General features: G+C 38.6%; 1 protein-coding gene and 3 pseudogenes across 4 annotated transcripts; 3 read left to right on the top strand and 1 right to left on the bottom strand.

Moving 5' to 3' along the window:
• Positions 1-127: 127 nt before the first annotated feature.
• On the top strand, positions 128-6,424 carry AT5G34856 (annotated as a pseudogene; the record flags this gene model as incomplete). Its single annotated transcript has 1 exon — positions 128-6,424.
• Positions 6,425-6,817: 393 nt separating this feature from the next.
• AT5G34855 lies at positions 6,818-8,226 on the top strand (annotated as a pseudogene; the record flags this gene model as incomplete). Its single annotated transcript has 2 exons — positions 6,818-7,052; positions 7,184-8,226.
• A 2,503-nt stretch (positions 8,227-10,729) lies between these two features.
• Positions 10,730-13,343, bottom strand: AT5G34854 (annotated as a pseudogene; the record flags this gene model as incomplete). The annotated part of the gene is made up of 1 exon: positions 10,730-13,343.
• A 3,414-nt stretch (positions 13,344-16,757) lies between these two features.
• PAP26 (purple acid phosphatase 26) lies at positions 16,758-20,788 on the top strand. The gene is made up of 9 exons (NM_122874.4): positions 16,758-17,031; positions 17,165-17,565; positions 17,638-17,749; positions 17,888-18,114; positions 18,462-18,600; positions 18,767-18,987; positions 19,074-19,195; positions 19,628-19,789; positions 19,864-20,788. The coding sequence occupies exons 2-9, from the start codon at positions 17,197-17,199 to the stop codon at positions 19,937-19,939; spliced, it is 1,428 nt and encodes a 475-aa protein (NP_198334.1). The 5' UTR covers positions 16,758-17,031; positions 17,165-17,196; the 3' UTR covers positions 19,940-20,788.
• The last annotated feature ends 159 nt before the right edge of the window (positions 20,789-20,947 follow it).

Below are 20,947 nucleotides of genomic sequence, written 5' to 3'. Positions count from 1 at the left end.
TCTATCTCCCGAGACAATTCCTTAGACCCGACGCTTTAATCACTTGAATCTACAACTCATTTACTTGCTTGTTTGTCTTTTACATTCAATTACTTCATTTAGCTTATTAAACAACATCAGTAGTCTATTGTGTGAACATCGAGAGCTCAGTAGAATTCGACCCTTAAGTGCTAACGACGATCTCTTATTTGAGGGAGTAAGCTTAAGGCAATTTGAGCTATATCAAATTTGGCGTTGTTGCCGAAGTTCTCTTTTAGTTCACCATTAGACTAGGTGTCCTTTTAAGTCTAGATACTACTCTTCTACCACCTATTCACGTGTTTTTTTGTCTATTGGTCTCTTGTGTTTCAGGTACCTTCAGATTGAGAATCACGTTTCCATGGCAAACTTTCACCTACAAAAACCAGACGGCTAGAATAGGCGATTTTAAAAGAACTGATCTCTTCTACACAAACCGATCAGCATTCAAGCTCCTCCTTTTGAAAGAGATGACTTTGCTATACACCCTGCCTATTATGATCTTGTATCTAGAGGAAAGTTTAGAGGAGCTCCTGATAAATCACTATTAGATCATTTGGAAGTCTTCGAAGACATTGTTTCCTCTATTAAAGATGAAGGTGTACCAGCTGATTACCTTCTTTGCAAACTCTTCCCCCACTCTCTCGCGAGAAGAGGAACATCATGGTTGCGTCAACTGGAACCAGGTTCCTTAACCAATTGGACTGATACGAAGAATGCATTCATGAATCACTTCTTCGATGAATCCGTGACAGGGGCAATTCGTTTGCAAATTTCTTCGTTCTCCCAAGCTCCAGTAGAGTCCCTTAGAGCATCTTGGCTCCGATTCAGGTCTTATCAGCGTGAGTGTCCCCAACATGGCTTCCAAGAGATCCAACTCATCAACATATTCTACAAAGGAATAGACAAGCAATACCAGAATCAACTTGATGCAGCAAGCTCCTGTAACTTCATGACAAGAACCACTAGTGAAGCTTTACTTCTCATCACCAATGCATTAACTTGTCTTTCGACGCAGGGATTTGACAAAGAACAAAGAATTTCAGCTGAGATAGCTACCGCGAGCAAAGAGACTCCTATTTCAGCAATTTCTGCTCCAATCCAAGCCCCCCCCCCCCCTGCAAAAATCACAATCAAATACATTATCGGTTTGAGAATCACGTTTCCATGGCAGACTTTCACCTGCAAAAACCAGACGGCTAGAATAGGCGATTTTAAAAGAACTGATCTCTTCTACACAAACCGATCAGCATTCAAGCTCCTCCTTTTGAAAGAGATGACTTTGCTATACACCCTGCCTATTATGATCTTGTATCTAGAGGAAAGTTTAGAGGAGCTCCTGATAAATCACTATTAGATCATTTGGAAGTCTTCGAATACATCGTTTCCTCTATTAAAGAAGAAGGTGTACCAGCTGATTACCTTCTTTGCAAACTCTTCCCCTACTCTCTCGCGAGAAGAGGAACATCATGGTTGCGTCAACTGGAACCAGGTTCCTTAACCAATTGGACTGATACGAAGAATGCATTCATGAATCACTTCTTCGATGAATCCGTGACAGAGACAATTCGTTTGCAAATTTCTTCATTCTCCCAAGCTCCAGTAGAGTCCCTGAGAGCATCTTGGCTCCGATTCATGTCTTATCAGCGTGAATGTCCCCAACATGGCTTCCAAGAGATCCAACTCATCAACATATTCTACAAAGGAATAGACAAGCAATACCAGAATCAACTTGATGCAGCAAGCTCCTGTAACTTCATGACAATAACCATTAGTGAAGCTTTACTTCTCATCACCAATGCATTAACTTGTCTTTCAACGCAGGGATTTGACAAAGAACAAAGAATTTCAGCTGAGATAGCTACTGCGAGCAAAGAGACTCCTATTTCAGCAATTTCTGCTCCAATCCAAGCCCCCCCCCTCCACCAAAATCAGAAACCAGAATGGAGTCTATGTTTACGCAGCTTCTTGCAGGCCTCACAAAGCTTGACACCAAATATGAATCTCTCTCCACAAAGCTTGATAGCAAGTATGATTCTTTCTCCATAGATATCAATAGCACGATTGACAATCTCCGCTCTCAATTCTCCAATCTCTCACCTACATCAGCTTCTATCAATGCTGTCACACTACGCAGCGGAAAGCAGCTCAACCCAATACTTCAGCGCGAACGATCAGCTCAGCCTTCATCTTTCCCAATTGCAGAAAATGAATCAGTGTCGATCGATACACCAGGGTGTCGATCGACACCTATAACTCTTGAGGACTCTGTTTTCCCTTTGTCGAGTGGAATCGATAATTTTGCGGAGGAGGAGGAAACTATTCCTGATGGTGTCGATCGACACCCAAGTCGTTCAGACAATGTGCAAATTCTAGCTGCAACCAAGTCAGCAAATCGGCGAATTCCCTTCCCCAAGAGTCCTAAAAAGTCAAGACAAGCCTTAGATGATGTCAGATGCAAGGCTATGATTGATAAGCTGATTGTTGAGATGCCTCTAGTTGAAGCTATTCATCTATCTCCCACAATCAGAAGGTATGTTAAGACAATGGTCATTAAGAATTTGACGAAAGAATGCAATGTTATGATGATTTCAGAGCAGGGCAGCGACAATATTCAGGAACAAATTCCAAAAAAGCTACCTGATCCTGGAACTTTTGTACTTAGTGTCACCATTAATCACGATTCCTTCCCAAGAGCTTTATGTGATCTCGGTTCTAGTGTGAATCTGATGCCTCGTTCAGTTGCTATGCGTCTTGGGTATTCCAATCTTGAGCCTACCTTTATCACTCTTGTGTTGGCAGATCGTTCTACCCGAATTCCATATGAAATTCTTATTGATGTTCCAGTGATAATTGGAAAGAGCATGATTCTTACAGACTTTGTAGTCTTGCCTTATGAGAAGGAACCTAAGGATCCATTAATCCTAGGGAGATCCTTCTTGCACACAGCTGGAGCAATCATAGATGTTCAACAAGGGAGGATAGGGCTGAATGTTGGCGACCTTACTATGCAATTCGATATGAACACTTTGGTCAAGAAACCGATCATAGAAGGGAAAACCTTTTTGATAGATTCTTTCACTTCATCATCTTCAGATAGTATTTCAGAGATCGAATAAGAAGACCCACTAGAGCGAGTTTTGGTCTCTTCCATAGAGGATAATGCAGATTTGGACAGTGAAACTTCTACATATACTAAGCTGCTAGATGAGAGCGAACATGTGATGCAACTTACAGTTGAAGAAGCTCTTCCATCTGTGACTTCAACGCCGACTACTACTTCAGATTGGGATCCAACAAAGGCTCCTAAAATCGAATTGAAACAACTTCCAGCAGGGTTAAGGTACGCTTTTCTTGGTGAAAATTCTACTTATCATGTTATTGTGAATGCTTCTCTTAATCTCGCAGAGCTCACCTTATTGCTAAGCAAGCTGCGCAATCATCGCAAAGCTCTTGGCTGTTCTCTTGATGACATTGCAGGTATATCTCCAGATGTATGCATGCATAGGATCCACCTTGAGGATGAGTCTAAGTCTTAAGTTGAACATCAAAGAAGGCTGAATCAGAATCTGAAAGAAGTGGTTAAGAAAGAGATTATGAAACTGTTGGAAGCAGGGGTTATCTATCCAATTTCATATAGCAGTTGGGTTAGTCCAGTTCATGTGGTTCCTAAGAAGAGAGGTGTTACAGTAGTCAAGAATGAGAAAGACGAGCTGATTCCTACTCGGACAATCAAAAGACATCGGATGTGCATCGATTACAGAAAGCTGAATGCTGCTACCAGGAAAGACCATTTTCCCTTACCATTTAAGGATCAAATGTTGGAGAGGTTAGCAAATCATAAGTACTATTGTTTACTTAATGGATACTCAAGATTTTTTCAGATCCCGATTCATCCAGATGACCAGGAGAAAACTACTTTCACCTGCCCCTATGGTATATTTGCTTATCGGAGAATGCCCTTCGGTCTTTGTAATGCTCCTGCAACATTTCAGAGAGGTATGATGTCTATCTTCACAGACATGATTGAGGATATCATGGAGGTTTTCATGGATGATTTTTCAGTTTATGGATCATCGTTTGAGGATTTCTTAGAGAATCTTTGCAAAGTGTTAGCGAGATGTGAGGAGAAACATTTAGTTTTGAATTGGGAGAAATGTCACTTCATGGTACACGATGGAATAGTTCTCGGACACAGGATTTCTGAGCATGGTATAGAAGTTGATAGAGCTAAGATTGAGGTCATGACAAGTCTTCAAGCGCCTGATAATGTTAAAGCAGTGAGGAGTTTCCTTGGACATGCTGGTTTCTACAGGAGATTCATCAAATACTTCATTAGAATCGCAAGACCATTGACTGCTTTACTCTGTAAAGAAGTCAAATTTGAGTTTACACAAGAGTGTCATGATGCCTTTAAGCAGATAAAACAAGCCTTGATCAGCCACCAGATTGGGATTTACCTTTTGAGGTAATGTGTGATGCGAGTGATTTTGCAGTTGGAGCTGTTTTAGGACAGAGGAAGGATAAGAAGCTTCATGTCATCTACTATGCAAGTAGAACTCTTGATGATGCTCAAAGGAATTATGCAACTACAGAGAAGGAGTTGTTAGTTGTGGTGTTTGCTTTCGAGAAATTCAAATCTTATCTCGTTGGATCCAAGGTTATTGTTCACACAGATCATGTTGCCTTGAAGTATTTGATGCAAAAGAAGGATGCTAAGCCTAGACTTTTGAGATGGATTTTGCTTCTTCAAGAATTTGACATAGAGTTTAGAGATAAGAAAGGAGTTAAGAATGGTGTAGCTGATCATTTGTCACGCATTAGGATCGATGATGATGTCCCTATAAACGATTTCATGCCTGAAGAGAACATATACATGATTGATACAGCTGAAGAAGATGACTACAAACGTGATAGGTTGCAGAATCGAGCTTCAGTGTCGATCGACACTCCCATTATGTCGATCGACACTCCCATTTTAGAGGAAGTTGATATTCGTAGTTGCGCGATGGTGTCGATCGACATTATTGCACCTGTCGATCGACACCCTTCTGAATCAACAAGAAATTGGTCACCAACTGAGAAATGCGCCCTCACAGCAGTCGAAAAATATTACCCATGGTATGCTGATATTGTTAATTACCTAGCTGCAAATGTGGAACCTGATAATTTCACAGATTACAACAAGAAGCGATTCCTAAGAGAGATTAGGCGATATTATCGGGATGAACCTTATCTCTGTAAACATTGTTCTGATGGAATTTAGAGGAGATGCATTGCTGCAACAGAGGTTCCTGATATACTATCGCATTATCACAGCTCTGGCTATTATGGTCATTTTGCAACCTTCAAACCAATATCCAAAGTTCTTCAAGTAGGTTTTTGGTGACCTACAATGTTTCGGAATGCTCATAAGTTCCTATTGCAATGTGACCCTTGTCAGAGAAGGGGAAAGATCAGCAAGCATAATGAGATACCTCAGAAATTTATACTCGAAGTCGAAGTCTTCGATTGTTGGGGTATAGATTTCATGGGACCGTTCCCGCCTTCCAACAAGAATCTCTACATCCTCGTAGCTGTGGATTATGTCTTCAAATGGGTAGAAGCTATAGCTAGTCCGTAGAACGATTCAGCAGTTGTCATGAAACACTTCAAGTCTATCATCTTCCCTCGTTTTGGAGTGCCACGCATAGTCATTAGTAATGGAGGTAAGCATTTCATTAACAAGATTCTTGCGAAATTGCTTTTACAGTATGGAGTCCAGCATCGGGTTGCTACTCCCTACCATCAACAAACAAGCGACCAAGTTGAAGTTTCTAACAGGCAAATCAAAGAGATTCTTGAGAAAACAGTGGGTAAAGCGAAAAAAGAGTGGTCCTACAAGTTAGATGATTCACTGTGGGCCTACAGGACAGCTTTCAAAACTCCGCTTGGTACCACACCTTTTCATCTTCTATATGGTAAAGCTTGTCATCTTCCAGTGGAATTAAAGGCACAAAGCAGCTTGGACAGTCAAGATGATGAATTTCGACATCAAATCGGCTGGAGAAAAGAGACTTATTCAGTTGAATGAGCTTGATGAAATACGAATTCACGCCTATGACAACTCGAAGCTCTACAAGGAACGCACAAAAGCTTACCACGACAAGAAGATCCTCACTCGGACCTTTGAGCCTAATGACCAGGTACTTCTTTATGATTCTAGATTGATAATATTTCCTGGAAAATTATCTTCTCGTTGGACAGGTCTCTACACAGTCCACTCGGTTAGGCCATATGGAACAGTCATTCTCAAAAACAACAATGGAAAACCATTTTCTGTGAATGGACAGAGAGTCAAACACTACTGGGCTGAAGCCGAGATTCCAGTAGAAAAGCCTTTGGATCTTCAGGACCCACCTGTTGATTAAGCAACTGCAAAATCAAGTTATTGACTATAAACAAGCGCCTAGTGGGAGGCAACCCACTGGTAAGTGTTTCTCCTTTTTATTTATTTCATTCATTTGATTCTTAACTTAGGATTTTTGATTTTATAGGACTATGCAGATTAAAAAAAAAAAAAAAATAAAATAATGTCGACCAAAAACGAGATGGTGTCGATCGACACCTTCATTTTCCAGGTAAGTTGTTTTAACATAAAACTTCATCTTCTTCATTTCATTTCTCTCTAAAACCGCCGAATTCACTAAAACCACTCTAGATCCTTCGATTCTTCACCGTTTCTTGTGATTTCAGGCTTTAAACTCAATAGAATCTCATCCTCTATCTTTCCCAAGTGTCAATTTTATCGATCTGCAAGATGACAGGGCAGAAAAAGAAGGCGAGGAAGAGCGTCAGACCTTCCTCCTCCTCCGCTGTCCCTCACCACCGCCAGCGCTTCTCCACCGCCGCCAGTCTCCTCCCATCCCAACCGGAATCCCAAGCTGCAGCCCCTCAACCTCCTGTTCATCGATTTCCGTGGCCAAAGCTTCCAAATGAGAGAATTCCTTCTCAAAGGGTTTGGGAGAAAGATGTCAACAAGGAATTCACTAAAGGTGACTATTCAATTGCCCTTTTTCTCCATATTGGGATGATTATGATACTCTGTTCTATAATGCCTGGATGAGTGTAGAAATTTTACCTACTCGGTTTGTGGATTTCGGTTTGATGTAGTGTTTGCAGATAGAGAAATCTGTTTTAGGACTGCTAGATGACATAGGTTTGGAAACCATCTGTTGTAGGTTGTACTTTTTGTATCCTGAGCTGGTTAAACAATTCATGGCTTCTGTTAGGGTATCTTATGTGAATGACAGGAAACACAACGCTCAGGAAGGAGCTCTTATCTTCTTCATTCGCGGTGTCAGATACAGTTTACCAGTGCGAGATTTGTGTGACATCTATGGGTTTGACAATGATATCACTGGAGTTTCCCTGCCTGGTCAGTTTAAGGATTCTCAGATTTTCTGGAGCTGGTTTGGTAATGGAATCTATGATTCCAAGGACGCAGTACACTCAGAGATCCGTCACCCTGTTCTGGGATATTTTGTTAGGCTGATTAGTAGCACACTGTTGTGCAAGATGGAGCCTGGCAAGATGAGACTTTCTGAGTTGTTATTGCTCTATAATGCTCTTCATGACTTCTTTCTAGACAACCTTGGATTTGAGCAGGTTGACCGTAATGTCAACTTTGGGGCTGTGTTCGCTCATCACTTTGTTTCTCTCAAGACCAAGCCCTTTATAGGTAGAGGACAGAAATCTGAGAGAGTTGGCAGTCTTCTCACTCCCATATTCAAGCATTTCTGCATCAACTTTAAGGGCGAAGAAGTCAACACCACGTGTGTCATTATGGATGAGGCTTACCGGAAGAACTCTCACTCGCTTAAAGGCAACTTAATGTGGTGCTTCAGAGATGATACATGTCAGCACATGATTCGGTTACCTCGCCCTGCACTTACAGAGATTACAGGAGAGCATGAGGAGATAGGCTTTCATCCTGATCCTTCTCTTCTGCATGCCAAACCACGCACAAGGCGACAGAGAGTTTCAGCTTCAGGATCTGCGCCTACACAAACCGAGGACGAGTTCATTGACCCTGCTGGGGGTCCGAAGGTTGGATCTTCCTCATCCGCTCTTCCATATCAGTTGCCTTCTCCTCCACCCATCCCATTGGAGCAACAGGTCTTTCAGCAGTACGCGTCGACAATTTCAAGAGCGTCGAGAACGCCATAGCTACACTTTCTCGCTGCGATTGTGTTGCTCCCACTCGTCGTCGTCGTCGCTCTCCTGCACCCACCTCCGGCTCAGAACATGAGGACTAGCCATCCTCCTTATCTTGCTTTGTTTTCTGACTTTGTTTTTGCTTTATTTCAGACTATTAGTTATTTGTTTTGAAACTTGTTGTACTTATTTTCTTATGCTTTGTTGGAACTATTGATGTGTGTTTTACTGATTTAACAGTCTAACTGGAGAATCCATGTGAAAACACTAACTAAGGCTCTACAACAATGCGCAGAATTCACAAAGCTAAGCGAAACGACCAGAGTGTCAATCGACACCAACATGGTATCGATCGACACCACTCTCAGGTGGTAACTCACGTTTTCTAACTTTTAACTTTTGCTTACTTCTCTTTCGATTCCTCTAACTTAATAAATATGGGGACAGTGTTATCTAAGTCTGGGGGAGTTAGTGACTAACTTCATCTGTTTTTTTCTTATGAGTCAGTTGTGTCATTTTAACTTAGATAGTCGTTTTATTGAGTCAAAACTTTTGTCTGAAATTATGATCTATCTCTCGAGTTTATTGCCTGGATTGCTTAAGTACTGCACATTCAAATCAATCCGACTAATGGAAAATCCAGAAAGCAAATCAACAAACTTAAGGACATCCATTCCCAACATAATCCACAAAGGCTGGAGCTAATCTCACTGCTCTTCCTTTTACCTCATCAAATCGGTTAGTGCTCATAGGACTTGGCTCCTTGTTCATACCTAATAAATCGACTAATGTGTTAAAAAAAAGTGTTCCTCTCCCCAAATAAAGAAAAAAAAATTTAATATAATAATAAATTACGAGAGATTGATAAGACTTTCAAATAGTGTATAGGGGTAGGAATGTTTCCTATGACCCCATTATTATACATTATTTGGAACGATCAATTACAAAGGTTGGAAAAATGCCGAGGGTGTCGATCCAGTATGCGAGTTTTTCTTTGTTTACTCTCTAAAAAGAATAAGTCTGGGGGAGAGAAAGAACACCAAATAAAAAAATATATATAAAGAATGGTCGATTTATCATGGTATAGTACAGGAATGAGTCTAGAAGGTTCTTAAGCATTTACGTGATTGATGAGACCCAGCGATGATAGCCTAGTGGATATAGTTGAGAGCTTTGGTATGGAATCTAGAATGTTGCGTGGGCTAACGGAGAATTACATGGTGGTCAGGATTTGATTAGAAGTGTTTACTGCATGGATTTAGTTTGTATGATCAAGGTAATAAACTAGAGAGATTGGGAGTTTCTATGTTTTTCAAACCTCTTTCACAGATTCAACCTTTTGTTTTGCTTGCCAGTCTGGGGGAGTTGATATGTCCTGGTTTTTACTGATTTCTAACATAGTTTCAGAATGGTTTTTAGAGTCTTTCTAGTCTTTTTCGTATGTTTTGAGTCATTCCAGGTACACTTACACATCTGGGAACTACGGAGCACAATAAGGAATTTTAGAAGCTTTTCAGCAATCAAGATCTTGAAGGACGTTTTTCAGAAGCTGGTGTCGATCGACACCACACCTGTGTCAATCGACACTCTTATTGCTGCCAAGGGAATTCTCGTTTTCTACCAAGTCTTTGAGAAGCCCTGAAGTTTTTCTTATTTTCAAAATAGTCCTTGCACGTTTTTAGTCACGAATATACCTAATTGTTTGGTCATTGTTAGACCTAAGTTCTGTTTTCTAGCTTTTGTTACACATTTTGAGAGAAGAATCCAATCCCTTTAGAGAGGATTCTGAACTCCTTTGCTATTATTCTTAATTCATCAATGAAAAGTATTCAGATTATGATTTGTGTTTCTATTGTCATGTCTGAGTAATCACCTTGTTGGGTTTAGGGAGTCTCAATAGGGATTTAGATGGATTAGCTCATTCAAATTTGATATAGCTCAAATTGCCTTAAGCTTACTCCCTCAAATAAGAGATCGTCGTTAGCACTTAAGGGTCGAATTTCACTGAGCTCTCGATATTCACACAATAGGATCTTAGTTTGAGTTCGAGAACGGTGCAATAAACAATCCTAATATTAGCTAGATCTACAATTTATCTATCTCCCGAGACAATTCCTTAGATCCGACGCTTTAATCACTTTAATCTACAACTCATTTACTTGCTTGTTTGTCTTTTACATTCAATTACTTCATTTAGCTTATTAAACAACATCATTAGCCTATTGTGTGAACATCGAGAGCTCAGTGAAATTTGACCCTTAAGTGCTAACGACGATCTTTTATTTGAGGGAGTAAGCTTAAGGCAATTTGAACTATATCAAATTTGAATGAGCTAATCCATCTAAATCCCTATTGAGACTCCCTAAACCCAACAAGGTGATTACTCAGACATGACAATAGAAACCCAAATCATAATCTGAATACTTTTCATTGATGAATTAAGAATAATAGCAAAGGAGTTCAGAATCCTCTCTAAAGGGATTGGATTCTTCTCTCAAAATGTGTAACAAAAGCTAGAAAACAGAACTTAGGTCTAACAATGACCAAACAATTAGGCAAAGACTTCTTCGAAATGAACTCCATACTTTTGTACATACCCTTTAGCAACAAGACGAGCCTTGTAATTGTTTATGCTTCCATCAGAGTTTCTTTTGAGTTTGAATACCCACTTCAGTCCAATCGGTTTCACTCCAATTGGCAAATCCACGAGATTCCATGTTCCTAGCCTTTCACTAGAGTTGATTTCTTCCTCACAAGCACATATCCATTCCTTTTGTTCTTTTGCTTCATAGAAACTTCAAGGCTCATTGTTTAAAGCTAAGAGTAACATCTCACCTTCCTCTTCCGTAAGCAAAACATAGTCCTCAAGATATTTTGGTTTACTAACCTGCCTTGTTGTTCTTCTCAATGCTGGTAAAGAAGGAACACTTTCACTTGATTTTGTTGTTTCTTGTATTACTTCATGACTTGTTTCAGAATTGGACTCATCATTCTGGTTTTTCTCTTCTAAATTTTGGTCTATTTCAGTATTATCTTATGTCTCTTGAAGTCTATGAGTCCCGAAATCTTCAATCATGACCTTGAAGCTTCCATCACCGTCTTGTGTTGAGTTCTCTCTTGTCCAATTCCAGCCCTTTGTCTCATCAAAGATTACATCACGGCTGACTACTACTTTCTTTTCTTGTGGGTCGAGTAGTCTATAAGCTTTTGATCCCGGCTCTGTTCCTAGATGAATAAGTATCCGAGATCTATCATCTAGTTTCCTCAAGTGTTGCTTATCTATCTTTGCATATGCCGTACAACCAAAAATCCGTATGTGATCAACGAATGGTTTCTTCTCTCGAAAGCATTCATATGGGGTGGTTATGTACGTAAGAACTCTTGTTGCGATTCTGTTTAAAAGATAGGTAGAATGTCTTATGACTTCCCCCCATAAGAAATTCGGCATATGCATGTGTTTAAGTATGCTTCTCTCCATCTCCAATAAGGTCCTGTTACGTCTCTCTACTACGATGTTCTGTTGTGGGGTATATGGACCAATGAGATGCCTTCTTATCCCTGTCTCTTCACAAAAAGAATTGAACTCTCCAGATACAAACTCTCCTCCTCTGTCTATTCTGAAGGCTTGAATCTTCTCTCCAGATTCCTTTTCCACCAAAGTTATAAAGTTATTGAACTTGTGAAAAGCATCTCCTTTCTCTTTTAACAACATTGTCCACATGTAACGAGAGTAGTCATCAATGAGAACAAAGATATAGAGGTTTCCAGCTTGGGGTTATTGGACCACAAAGATCTCCATGTATAATAAGTTCAAGCTTCTTGGTTGCTCTAAAGACAGTCGCTTGTTGGAATGATTGTCTTATTTGCTTCCCAAGTAAGAAAGAACCACAAACTTCCGACTCAATCACTAGACTTGGAGCTCCTTGGACCAATTCCTTGTCTATCATAGACTTTAGAGTAGTAAGATTCACATGTCCCATCCTTGCATGCCACAAACTTGAGTTACTTGTAGTTGTCAAGTACAAACATTCATTGTTTCTCAAGCCCATTCTCACTTTGTATAGACGATTCTTAGACCTCTCGACTTTCACTAACAGCTTTCCTTCTTGATCATGCATAGTTAGATATCCGTCCTTTAGTCTTATCTCACATCCTGACTCGGTAGCTTGTCCAAGGCTTATTATGTTGCTCTTTAGATCAGGAATAAAGTAGACATTTGTCATCACTCTTGGTTGACCATTCAAGTCTATGAAAGCTATTGTGCCCTTTCCCTTGATATCAATGCGTGAATCATCTCCAAAGCGTACTTTCGCTGTAATAGAATGGTCTATTTAATCAAAGTACCTACGATCTCCTGTCATGTGGTTACTAGCTTCGTTGTCGAGGTACCAAACATTCCCTCCATCAATGATTGTTTCAAATTTGCTTGGCACACAACTTTGCTCGTTTAGATAAACCACCTCATGCATCATAAGCTCATCCGGTACTTGAGTTATCATTCTCTTGTGTTTCTTGCAATTTCAACAATCGATCAGGACAATACGAGGCATAGTGGTCAAGTTTATCACATCTGAAACATGTTATTTGTGATGCATCTCTGCCACCATTCCGTCCTCGTCCTCTTCCCTTTTAGGATCCTCTTTATCTACGTCCCCTGTTTCTTGAATCTCCATGGTAGCTTGAATCTGTACTAGTGTACATTAGTTTGCTTTGATCCTCTTGAGTATCTTCCTCATCATCACACACACGTTCTTCGTATACTTTTATACGTCCGACATTGTCTTCAAAACTTGTGTTTTTCAAGTCTAAAACTTGTTAGAGAGAAGCTACGATCTGTATATACTTCTTTCTTGGAAGACTCTTGAGAAACTTCTTGACTAACTTCTCTGTTTTATGTTCTCTCCCAAAGCAGCTGACTTTGAAGCTATCTTAGACAATTTTCCAGAAAAAGCATAGATGGTTTAAGATTCTTTCATCTTGAGACGATCAAATTCATTCATTAGGTTCTGCAACCTTGCCTCTTTTACACTATCTGCTCCAACATGTTTTTCTTTTATTGCGTCCCAGACCTTCTTCGCTGTTCCCAGCTCTCCAATTTGTAATGTCATCACCTCGGGTATGGATTTCCAATTTGTAATGTCATCACCTCGGGTATGGATTGGAACAAGAGATGCATGGCTATATTATTATTCTCTTCACCCGGTTCTCCTGTTTCAATGATTTCCCAAGCTTTGTGAACCTTGAGAGCGATCTTCATCTTTAAAGCCCATATTGTATAGTTTGTTGTATTAAGCATAGGGAATTGAATCGATGTAGATGCTCCAGATTCTTTTGTTCTTCCCGTTGAAACAGCGAGTTCTGACATCGTTGCAAGGCTCTGATACCAAATCTAGTATTCAAGAAAGATTAAGAACACAAGTATAAACGAATATCTCTCTTTTTAGTATCTTTAGGAAACTCTCTCAAAACCTAAAGTCTCGATCTCTCTCAAATCTCATAAGTTCTATCACACCTTGATGTATCCTAGGATTTGTAATTAGATATTTCCAAATACATTATTCTAGATAACTCCTAGAACACTAAAGCTTAATTTCCTTTTCTCTTCTTTAATAACTTACTCCTCAAGTTACTCTTTTCAAGCTTATCCAACACAGGTATCCATAACCTCTCTTCGATTTATTCAGATTTGCTTGATTCTAAATGTTGTTAGTCTGTTTATCCAATGTTGATGGATTAATATTTTTGCTTGTGTTAAGATGACCGTATACTTTACAATGATCAGTTTTTTTAACGTGTTTTTTATTTTTATGTGTTTTCAATCTCTCGAGATTTTAATAGTGTTTTAGAAATATTTTATTGATTATCATTGATTTGATTAGATGTGGATCTTAGTGAGCAATATAAGCATGTTTTCTAATTTGAATAAAAGAGATTTATAAGTCGGTAATCCTTTTAATTTAGTTTCATCGAAAGAAAATCTTGGGAAATAGTTTTTGGTGACAATACTTTTTACCCTCATGGATTGTTGGTGAGATAAGTAGTGTACACTAGCGATATTAGCCGTTAGTAAAATACTTTCATGCATTATGAATTTTGGTAAGTAGTGTACACTAGCGATATGTGCCCATAAAAATATATGTAATAGGTAATCTTGAACTATCTATAACTAAACTTAAAATATTAGTTTGTTCATGTGATATATCATGTGTATATGATAATGTTGACCATTTAATACGTGAATTTCGTATGTGGCCAAATAAAACAACACAAAAATGTTGACCAGCCATTTTACAAATACAAAAACGTTGACTTGGCCAAAAAGCCAAAAACACCACAACGTTATATGTCGTTAACAGAAACGATAACAGAAGTTAATCATTTCGTTATTATCTAAAACGACGTCGTTTTGTGCTTAACACAAACCACAAAATCCCAATTCGATTTTTCAATCCCTAAATCTCAAAATCCCCAAATCTTCAAATCCCTAAATCCCCAAATCGATTTTTCAGTTTCATTGCCATGTTAGCAAAACCGCGTCGCCACGTCAGTAATCGCTGACATGTATTAATGAACTCAGCCGTAAAATAATATAATGGCAGGGACGGCTGAGTTACGATATGTTGCGGCTGATTTAAGAAAAAATGGCTGAGTTATGAGAAAACAGCTAACTTATAGTATAACTGAGCGTAGAATTACGGTTGACTTAATGAAAATTTTTATGAGTTATGAGATAATCCAACCTACATTACGGCTGACTTAAAGAGATTTGTCTGAGTTATGAGAATTTCAAGAATAACCCAGCCTAAGTTACGACTGAGTTTTTACCTAATGGTTGATTGTCAAAACTTTGGCTGAGTTATTCTCTTGACACGGTTGAGTTAACTTTTTCGACTGGCTGAGTTATCAAAGACGGCTTAGTTATGGGATGTCCTTACAACTGATTTATGTTCGAGTGTCATAAATCAGCCGTAATGAGCTGGATTAACGGATAACTCGGCCTAGTTACGGCTGACTTAGTAGCAAAAGATTAATTACTTTAATAGCAAGCAATTACGACCGACTTATTAAACAATACAGATGAGTTAAAGATTGTAGGTTGAGTTACAACATTAAACGACTGAATTAACTTGTCGTTTTTTTTTTGTTTTTTAATTACTGTAATAGTATTCATGTTGCGGCTGACTTCTAGTTTTGTTTAATGGCTAATTTATTTAGGCAAATTTTCATGTTTGTTTGGTGGCTTACTTGCTACTTCATCAATTAAAAAATTACGTCGATGTAACATTTCATTTCATCATCATTAAAAGAAATACGAAACATCTTTTTTTCAACTCGTCTTTTTCACCTGAGTTTTTCACATCACTGGAACTTCCAATTCGTCATCGTCTTCCTCATTCTTTTTCATTTTCTTACATCCTTCGCCCGATATAATCAATCCGGTTCTAGAAATTGTTATTTGTGGTAACTGGGTAAAGAATTTGTATTTAACACTAACGATAGAGGGTGAAGAGTTGTGCAAATTTATGCGGAAAGAACGCACGATAAGCTTGTAAAGTTGGTGTTCGATGACTATGGTTTGAATGAGTTGAGCCATCAGTTAAAGCTGAGCTACATGTTCTCGAACAAGGCTATGAAAAATATGTATATTCGTAATAACTTAGCCGTAATATGTAGATTTCCGCGACCTTTCATCTTATGTGTAGCATTATAATTCAGCCGTAACATGTAAATTTGCTGCGAAACAATAACAGGGAGGGAAACCAAAACGTTCCTCTTAATGAGGTGGATTATCATAATTTTCATTAATCATTTTTAGTTATAAATAATAATAAAAAATCTTAATTAAAAAAAACTAATCAAGAGTGTTAATTTTAATTACACAATTGCACAAAATATATAAGTAATGTTTAGAGAATGTATGATATTCTAACAATATTCCAACTTTCTATAACATTTCAGTAAATATTTCATATATTTTGGGTAATAAGTTTGGCACTTTTTAAATTCACTAAAATAAATCTAAAATTCTTAATTTATTTTTCTTATCACCATTATATCTTTGCCGGCTTGCTGCGCCTTACGCTAATAACTATTCTAATAGACTAATAAAAGGAGAGTGAAGCCCTATTTAACGCCCCGACCGTTCCTATATGTGGATCCTACGTCCTCTCTCAGCCCCATGAGCACACCCCTGTCCGACGGTCGGTATGCCACGTCCGAGAAGCTTTAAAGACTTGTTACCACATGATATTTTCTCTTGCTTTATCCTCACTCGCATAGTTCCGACAATCATTTATCGGAAGGTCACCCATCATAAAACTATTCCAGTTCAAACACTCATAACTGTGAAATTCTTTTTTGAATCAAAACCTTTGACCGAAAAAGATAACTACTCTTTGGTGACATATATAGCCAAATCAATTCTTTTATATTTTTCCGCATGAACTATTATATTTTTGAAACTGAAGTATTATATCCTACTTTTATATATATATATATATATAATATAATTAAACTTAAAAATCAAATTAAAAACTTTGCGTCGTAGATGCTCTTAGAAACTTTTTCTCCAGCGATATCGTGGAAGTCTTGAGTCCAAACTTTTTCTTGACACCAAACTATTTCTAAGAATATCAAATTAGTTAAAAGGTTACGTTATGCACTTTAATGCTTAAGACCCAATCCATTTCCCTCAACCAATCATAAATCTCCACGTATGTGGTCACCTTCTTCGATAGCTCATTCATACATATCCGACGGGCTTATTAATGTCATCGAGACGATAATCTCCCAAATGTCATCTCCTTCATCTCTCAGGTAATATCCATAACCTCTCTCTCGATTTCTTCAGATCTTAAAATCACAACGAATTTCTCAGATTGTATCTTAAGATTTGCTTCATTCTAGATTTGAAATCAACATTCAGATTCGCGATTCTTTGTGGCTACAGGTAAAAAAACTGAGTCGAGATTTGGTGACGTGATGAATCATTTGGTGATAATCTCTGTGTTCTTGAGCTCAGTATTGTTGTTATATAGAGGAGAATCTGGAATCACAAGTAGTTTTATTCGATCTGAATGGCCTGCGGTTGATATACCACTTGATCATCATGTTTTCAAAGTCCCAAAAGGATATAATGCACCACAACAAGTACACATAACTCAAGGTGATTATGATGGTAAAGCTGTTATCATCTCTTGGGTTACACCTGATGAACCTGGTTCTAGCCAAGTACATTACGGTGCGGTTCAGGGGAAATATGAGTTTGTTGCTCAAGGGACTTACCATAACTACACGTTTTACAAGTATAAGTCTGGCTTTATTCATCACTGCCTTGTCTCTGACCTTGAGGTATCTGAGTTTATATTTTATATTTGGTGGTTAGATTACATACAAATGCTGATTTTCTTTTTTTGTTATCAGCATGATACAAAATACTATTACAAGATTGAAAGCGGTGAATCTTCTCGAGAGTTTTGGTTTGTTACACCACCACATGTACATCCAGATGCTTCCTACAAGTTTGGTATTATAGGTTAGTAGTTTGATCTAAATGCAACTGTGCTTTAAGATTCATTGCAGAGGTAGTTTGTAGTATTGTTTCAATGAGAGTTACTTGACTTGTTTCTCTAGCTCTGTACTAGCCAAACTCAGTTTTACTTACGAATTGTAGGCGATATGGGTCAGACATTCAACTCGTTATCCACGTTGGAACATTACATGGAGAGTGGAGCTCAGGCTGTTTTATTTCTTGGAGATCTTTCTTATGCTGATAGATATCAGTATAATGACGTTGGTGTGAGATGGGATAGCTGGGGTCGTTTTGTGGAGCGTAGTACCGCTTATCAACCGTGGCTTTGGTCTGCAGGAAATCATGAAGTAGATTACATGCCATACATGGTTAATATCTGATTCATCTTATACTTACTTTCTACCTAGCCAAGTAACATATAGGTTATGCATAAATTCGACTCCTATGGAATTTAAAATAGTGAGTGGTTCGAACTGCTACGGTTTTTGCATTTTAACAGTTTCTCAGACAGATCAATGGAAAAGGTTCTTAAGAAAGTATGCTGAAGATTAGAAGATATAAATGAACTGGTTACATGAATTTTGATATGATTAAATATAGGACAGGAAAATGAAAAATTCATTATAGCTATTACTTGTAATTTCTATTCCGATTGTGCGCTTGACTTCTGTTTTTGCTTCTCCTAAGAGTTCTCAAACATGTAAAACATTTACAGGGGGAGGTGACACCTTTCAGGAATTACCTTCAGCGTTACACTACGCCTTACTTAGCCTCAAAAAGTAGCAGTCCTCTTTGGTACGCTGTTAGGCGTGCATCTGCTCATATCATTGTCCTCTCCAGCTATTCGCCTTTTGGTAATACCTTAACTGCTCAACAACATCCCCTGCTTCTAACTTTTTTGTTCTTTACTTTATAAGTAAAAGATTTACCCAAATGAGTGGTTAAGCATGACTCTTTCTTATAAGTAAAAGATTTACCCAAATGAGTGGTTAAGCATGACTCTTTCTGTGTGTTGTACAGTGAAGTATACCCCGCAATGGCACTGGCTTAGTGAAGAGCTTACAAGAGTTGATAGGGAGAAAACACCTTGGCTAATTGTTTTGATGCACGTCCCAATATACAACAGTAATGAAGCACATTTCATGGAGGGTGAAAGCATGCGAGCAGCTTTTGAGGAGTGGTTTGTCCAACACAAAGTTGATGTAATCTTTGCTGGGCATGTTCATGCCTACGAGAGATCGGTACTTTCGTATTACCATAAGCTCCGCATAGAATATATATGTTTCATTGTGTTTAGTAAAATCTTTGTTTTGTTTCTCCATCTCAGTACCGAATATCAAATGTGCGGTATAACGTGTCAAGCGGAGATCGTTACCCAGTTCCAGATAAGTCAGCGCCTGTTTATATCACAGTTGGAGACGGAGGAAATCAAGAAGGTCTGGCTGGAAGGTTAGTAACATGATCAGATTCAATTAGATTACTGGAACACAAAAAGCGTGAGCCTTGGAATGTTATAAGTACGATGTTATAAAACTGCTTCTCATTCCAATTCGCTATAAGACTTGACTAAGGAGAGACACTCTCCACCAAATGCCTAACCACAACCTAGAAAATACACACCCGAAAACGATCTGCCGAGATATCCTTACAACCCCAGACCTGGCTAACTGCTCTTTAAGCAACTCACAACAGCTCTAGTCTGCTACACGCAGTTCTAGGCTAGGAGGTATAATAAGACCTATAGCTAAGCCGCTGATGAAGATCCACAGAGCTGATCAGAATGATAATAAAAGTTGCGAAAGTCTCATATGTAGTAGAGCTGTAGAGTTGTTATTATTTACTAGTATTGGGTGATGAGAAAATGTGCCCTTTTTGTTTCAGGTTTACGGAACCACAGCCAGATTATTCTGCATTTCGGGAAGCTAGCTATGGCCACTCTACTCTGGATATAAAGAACCGAACACACGCTATATACCACTGGAACCGCAATGATGATGGGAAGAAAGTGGCAACGGATGAATTTGTATTACACAACCAGTACTGGTAAGTTTTCTATTTCTCACGTTAGTAATCTTAGTAACTGCATAGATGGAGTACTAAGTGAATACAATGCGCAGGGGAAAGAACATTCGACGGAGAAAGCTTAAGAAGCATTATATCAGGAGTGTTGTTGGTGGCTGGATCGCCACTTAATTCACTAAGTCTGCCTCATGCTTTGTATCAAAGTGTGTGAGGATATTCTTTTAACTCGGAACTTATTACTTAATTTGATGTTAAATCTCTTTCCCGCTTAAGTTTTCAGCAATCTGGAATATGAAGGGAATTATGTATTCTTATCAGTCTTTTGATGAAGTGAGGTCTACTTCTGGGATTATGGATTTGGTGAATAATGTATTCCTTAGAACGGTGTTAAGGAATTGTTTCACATGGGTGTGAATTGAGAAGTCCATTTGTGTTTATTACATGGAGATTTGTCCAAAGAAATATAATAAAACTCTTTGCGAGGTTTCAAACATCTGATCCAGCTAAAGTGGGTCGACTAGTTCACATCGACTCTTGTATGGTTTGGGTTTGTTCAATCATATGTCGATTGTTCGCTCTTCACTTTAGTACGGGATGGGGTGTGCCTATAAGTTAGGGAAGGCTATTTGACCAGTTGCTTCGGAAGATAGAGGCTTTGTGGAATACGGATTGAACAAAATTATTACCTCTTCTCCGATACTAGCTCTCTGTACACCGATCCAGGACACTGACGATTACGAGTCAAGAGTAATGATATGCGGTTCATGTAATATCACAGTTTATGGATGAGTTGCACTTAGTACATTGGAAAGCATCATTTCATATATTTTGATACATCAATTGCTGCCTAGGTTTAGGTACCATGTTGAAAAGCTGAGTGTGTATATTGTTCTTATAGTGACTTATCTTATGCTGCATGTCCCGGTACATCACCATCTTTAAGTGTGTATGTTGTGTTTATGGCGAGTCACCCATTTTCACGAGAATGATAAGCAATAACTTATAACTGTCTCGTATTCGTCGGCAGAGCCCGAGTATTAAGGTTATGACGTTTGCTACGTGTGAGCTTCAAATGGTTTAAATAGACTTTAGATCTTCTAGCTCTTCAAGATATGCCCATGGATCTTCAATTGAAAACGATATACATTTGTGCTCATCCAGAGCTTCAATTTATGTGCA

The sequence above is a fragment of the Arabidopsis thaliana genome, chromosome 5, assembly GCF_000001735.4.
Source record: "Arabidopsis thaliana chromosome 5, partial sequence".
Taxonomy (NCBI): domain Eukaryota; kingdom Viridiplantae; phylum Streptophyta; class Magnoliopsida; order Brassicales; family Brassicaceae; genus Arabidopsis; species Arabidopsis thaliana.
This window is presented reverse-complemented; position numbering and strand designations above follow the sequence as displayed.

What these genes read in the sequence shown, in the direction of transcription:
- PAP26 (NM_122874.4), top strand. Translation starts at nt 17,197, where the DNA reads ATGAATCATTTGGTGATAATCTCTGTGTTCTTGAGCTCAGTATTGTTG. An exon ending in CTCCAGCTATTCGCCTTTTG is followed by an intron (nt 18,601 to 18,766) that starts GTAATACCTTAA and finishes TGTGTTGTACAG; the next exon opens with TGAAGTATACCCCGCAATGG. An exon ending in TTCATGCCTACGAGAGATCG is followed by an intron (nt 18,988 to 19,073) that starts GTACTTTCGTAT and finishes TCTCCATCTCAG; the next exon opens with TACCGAATATCAAATGTGCG.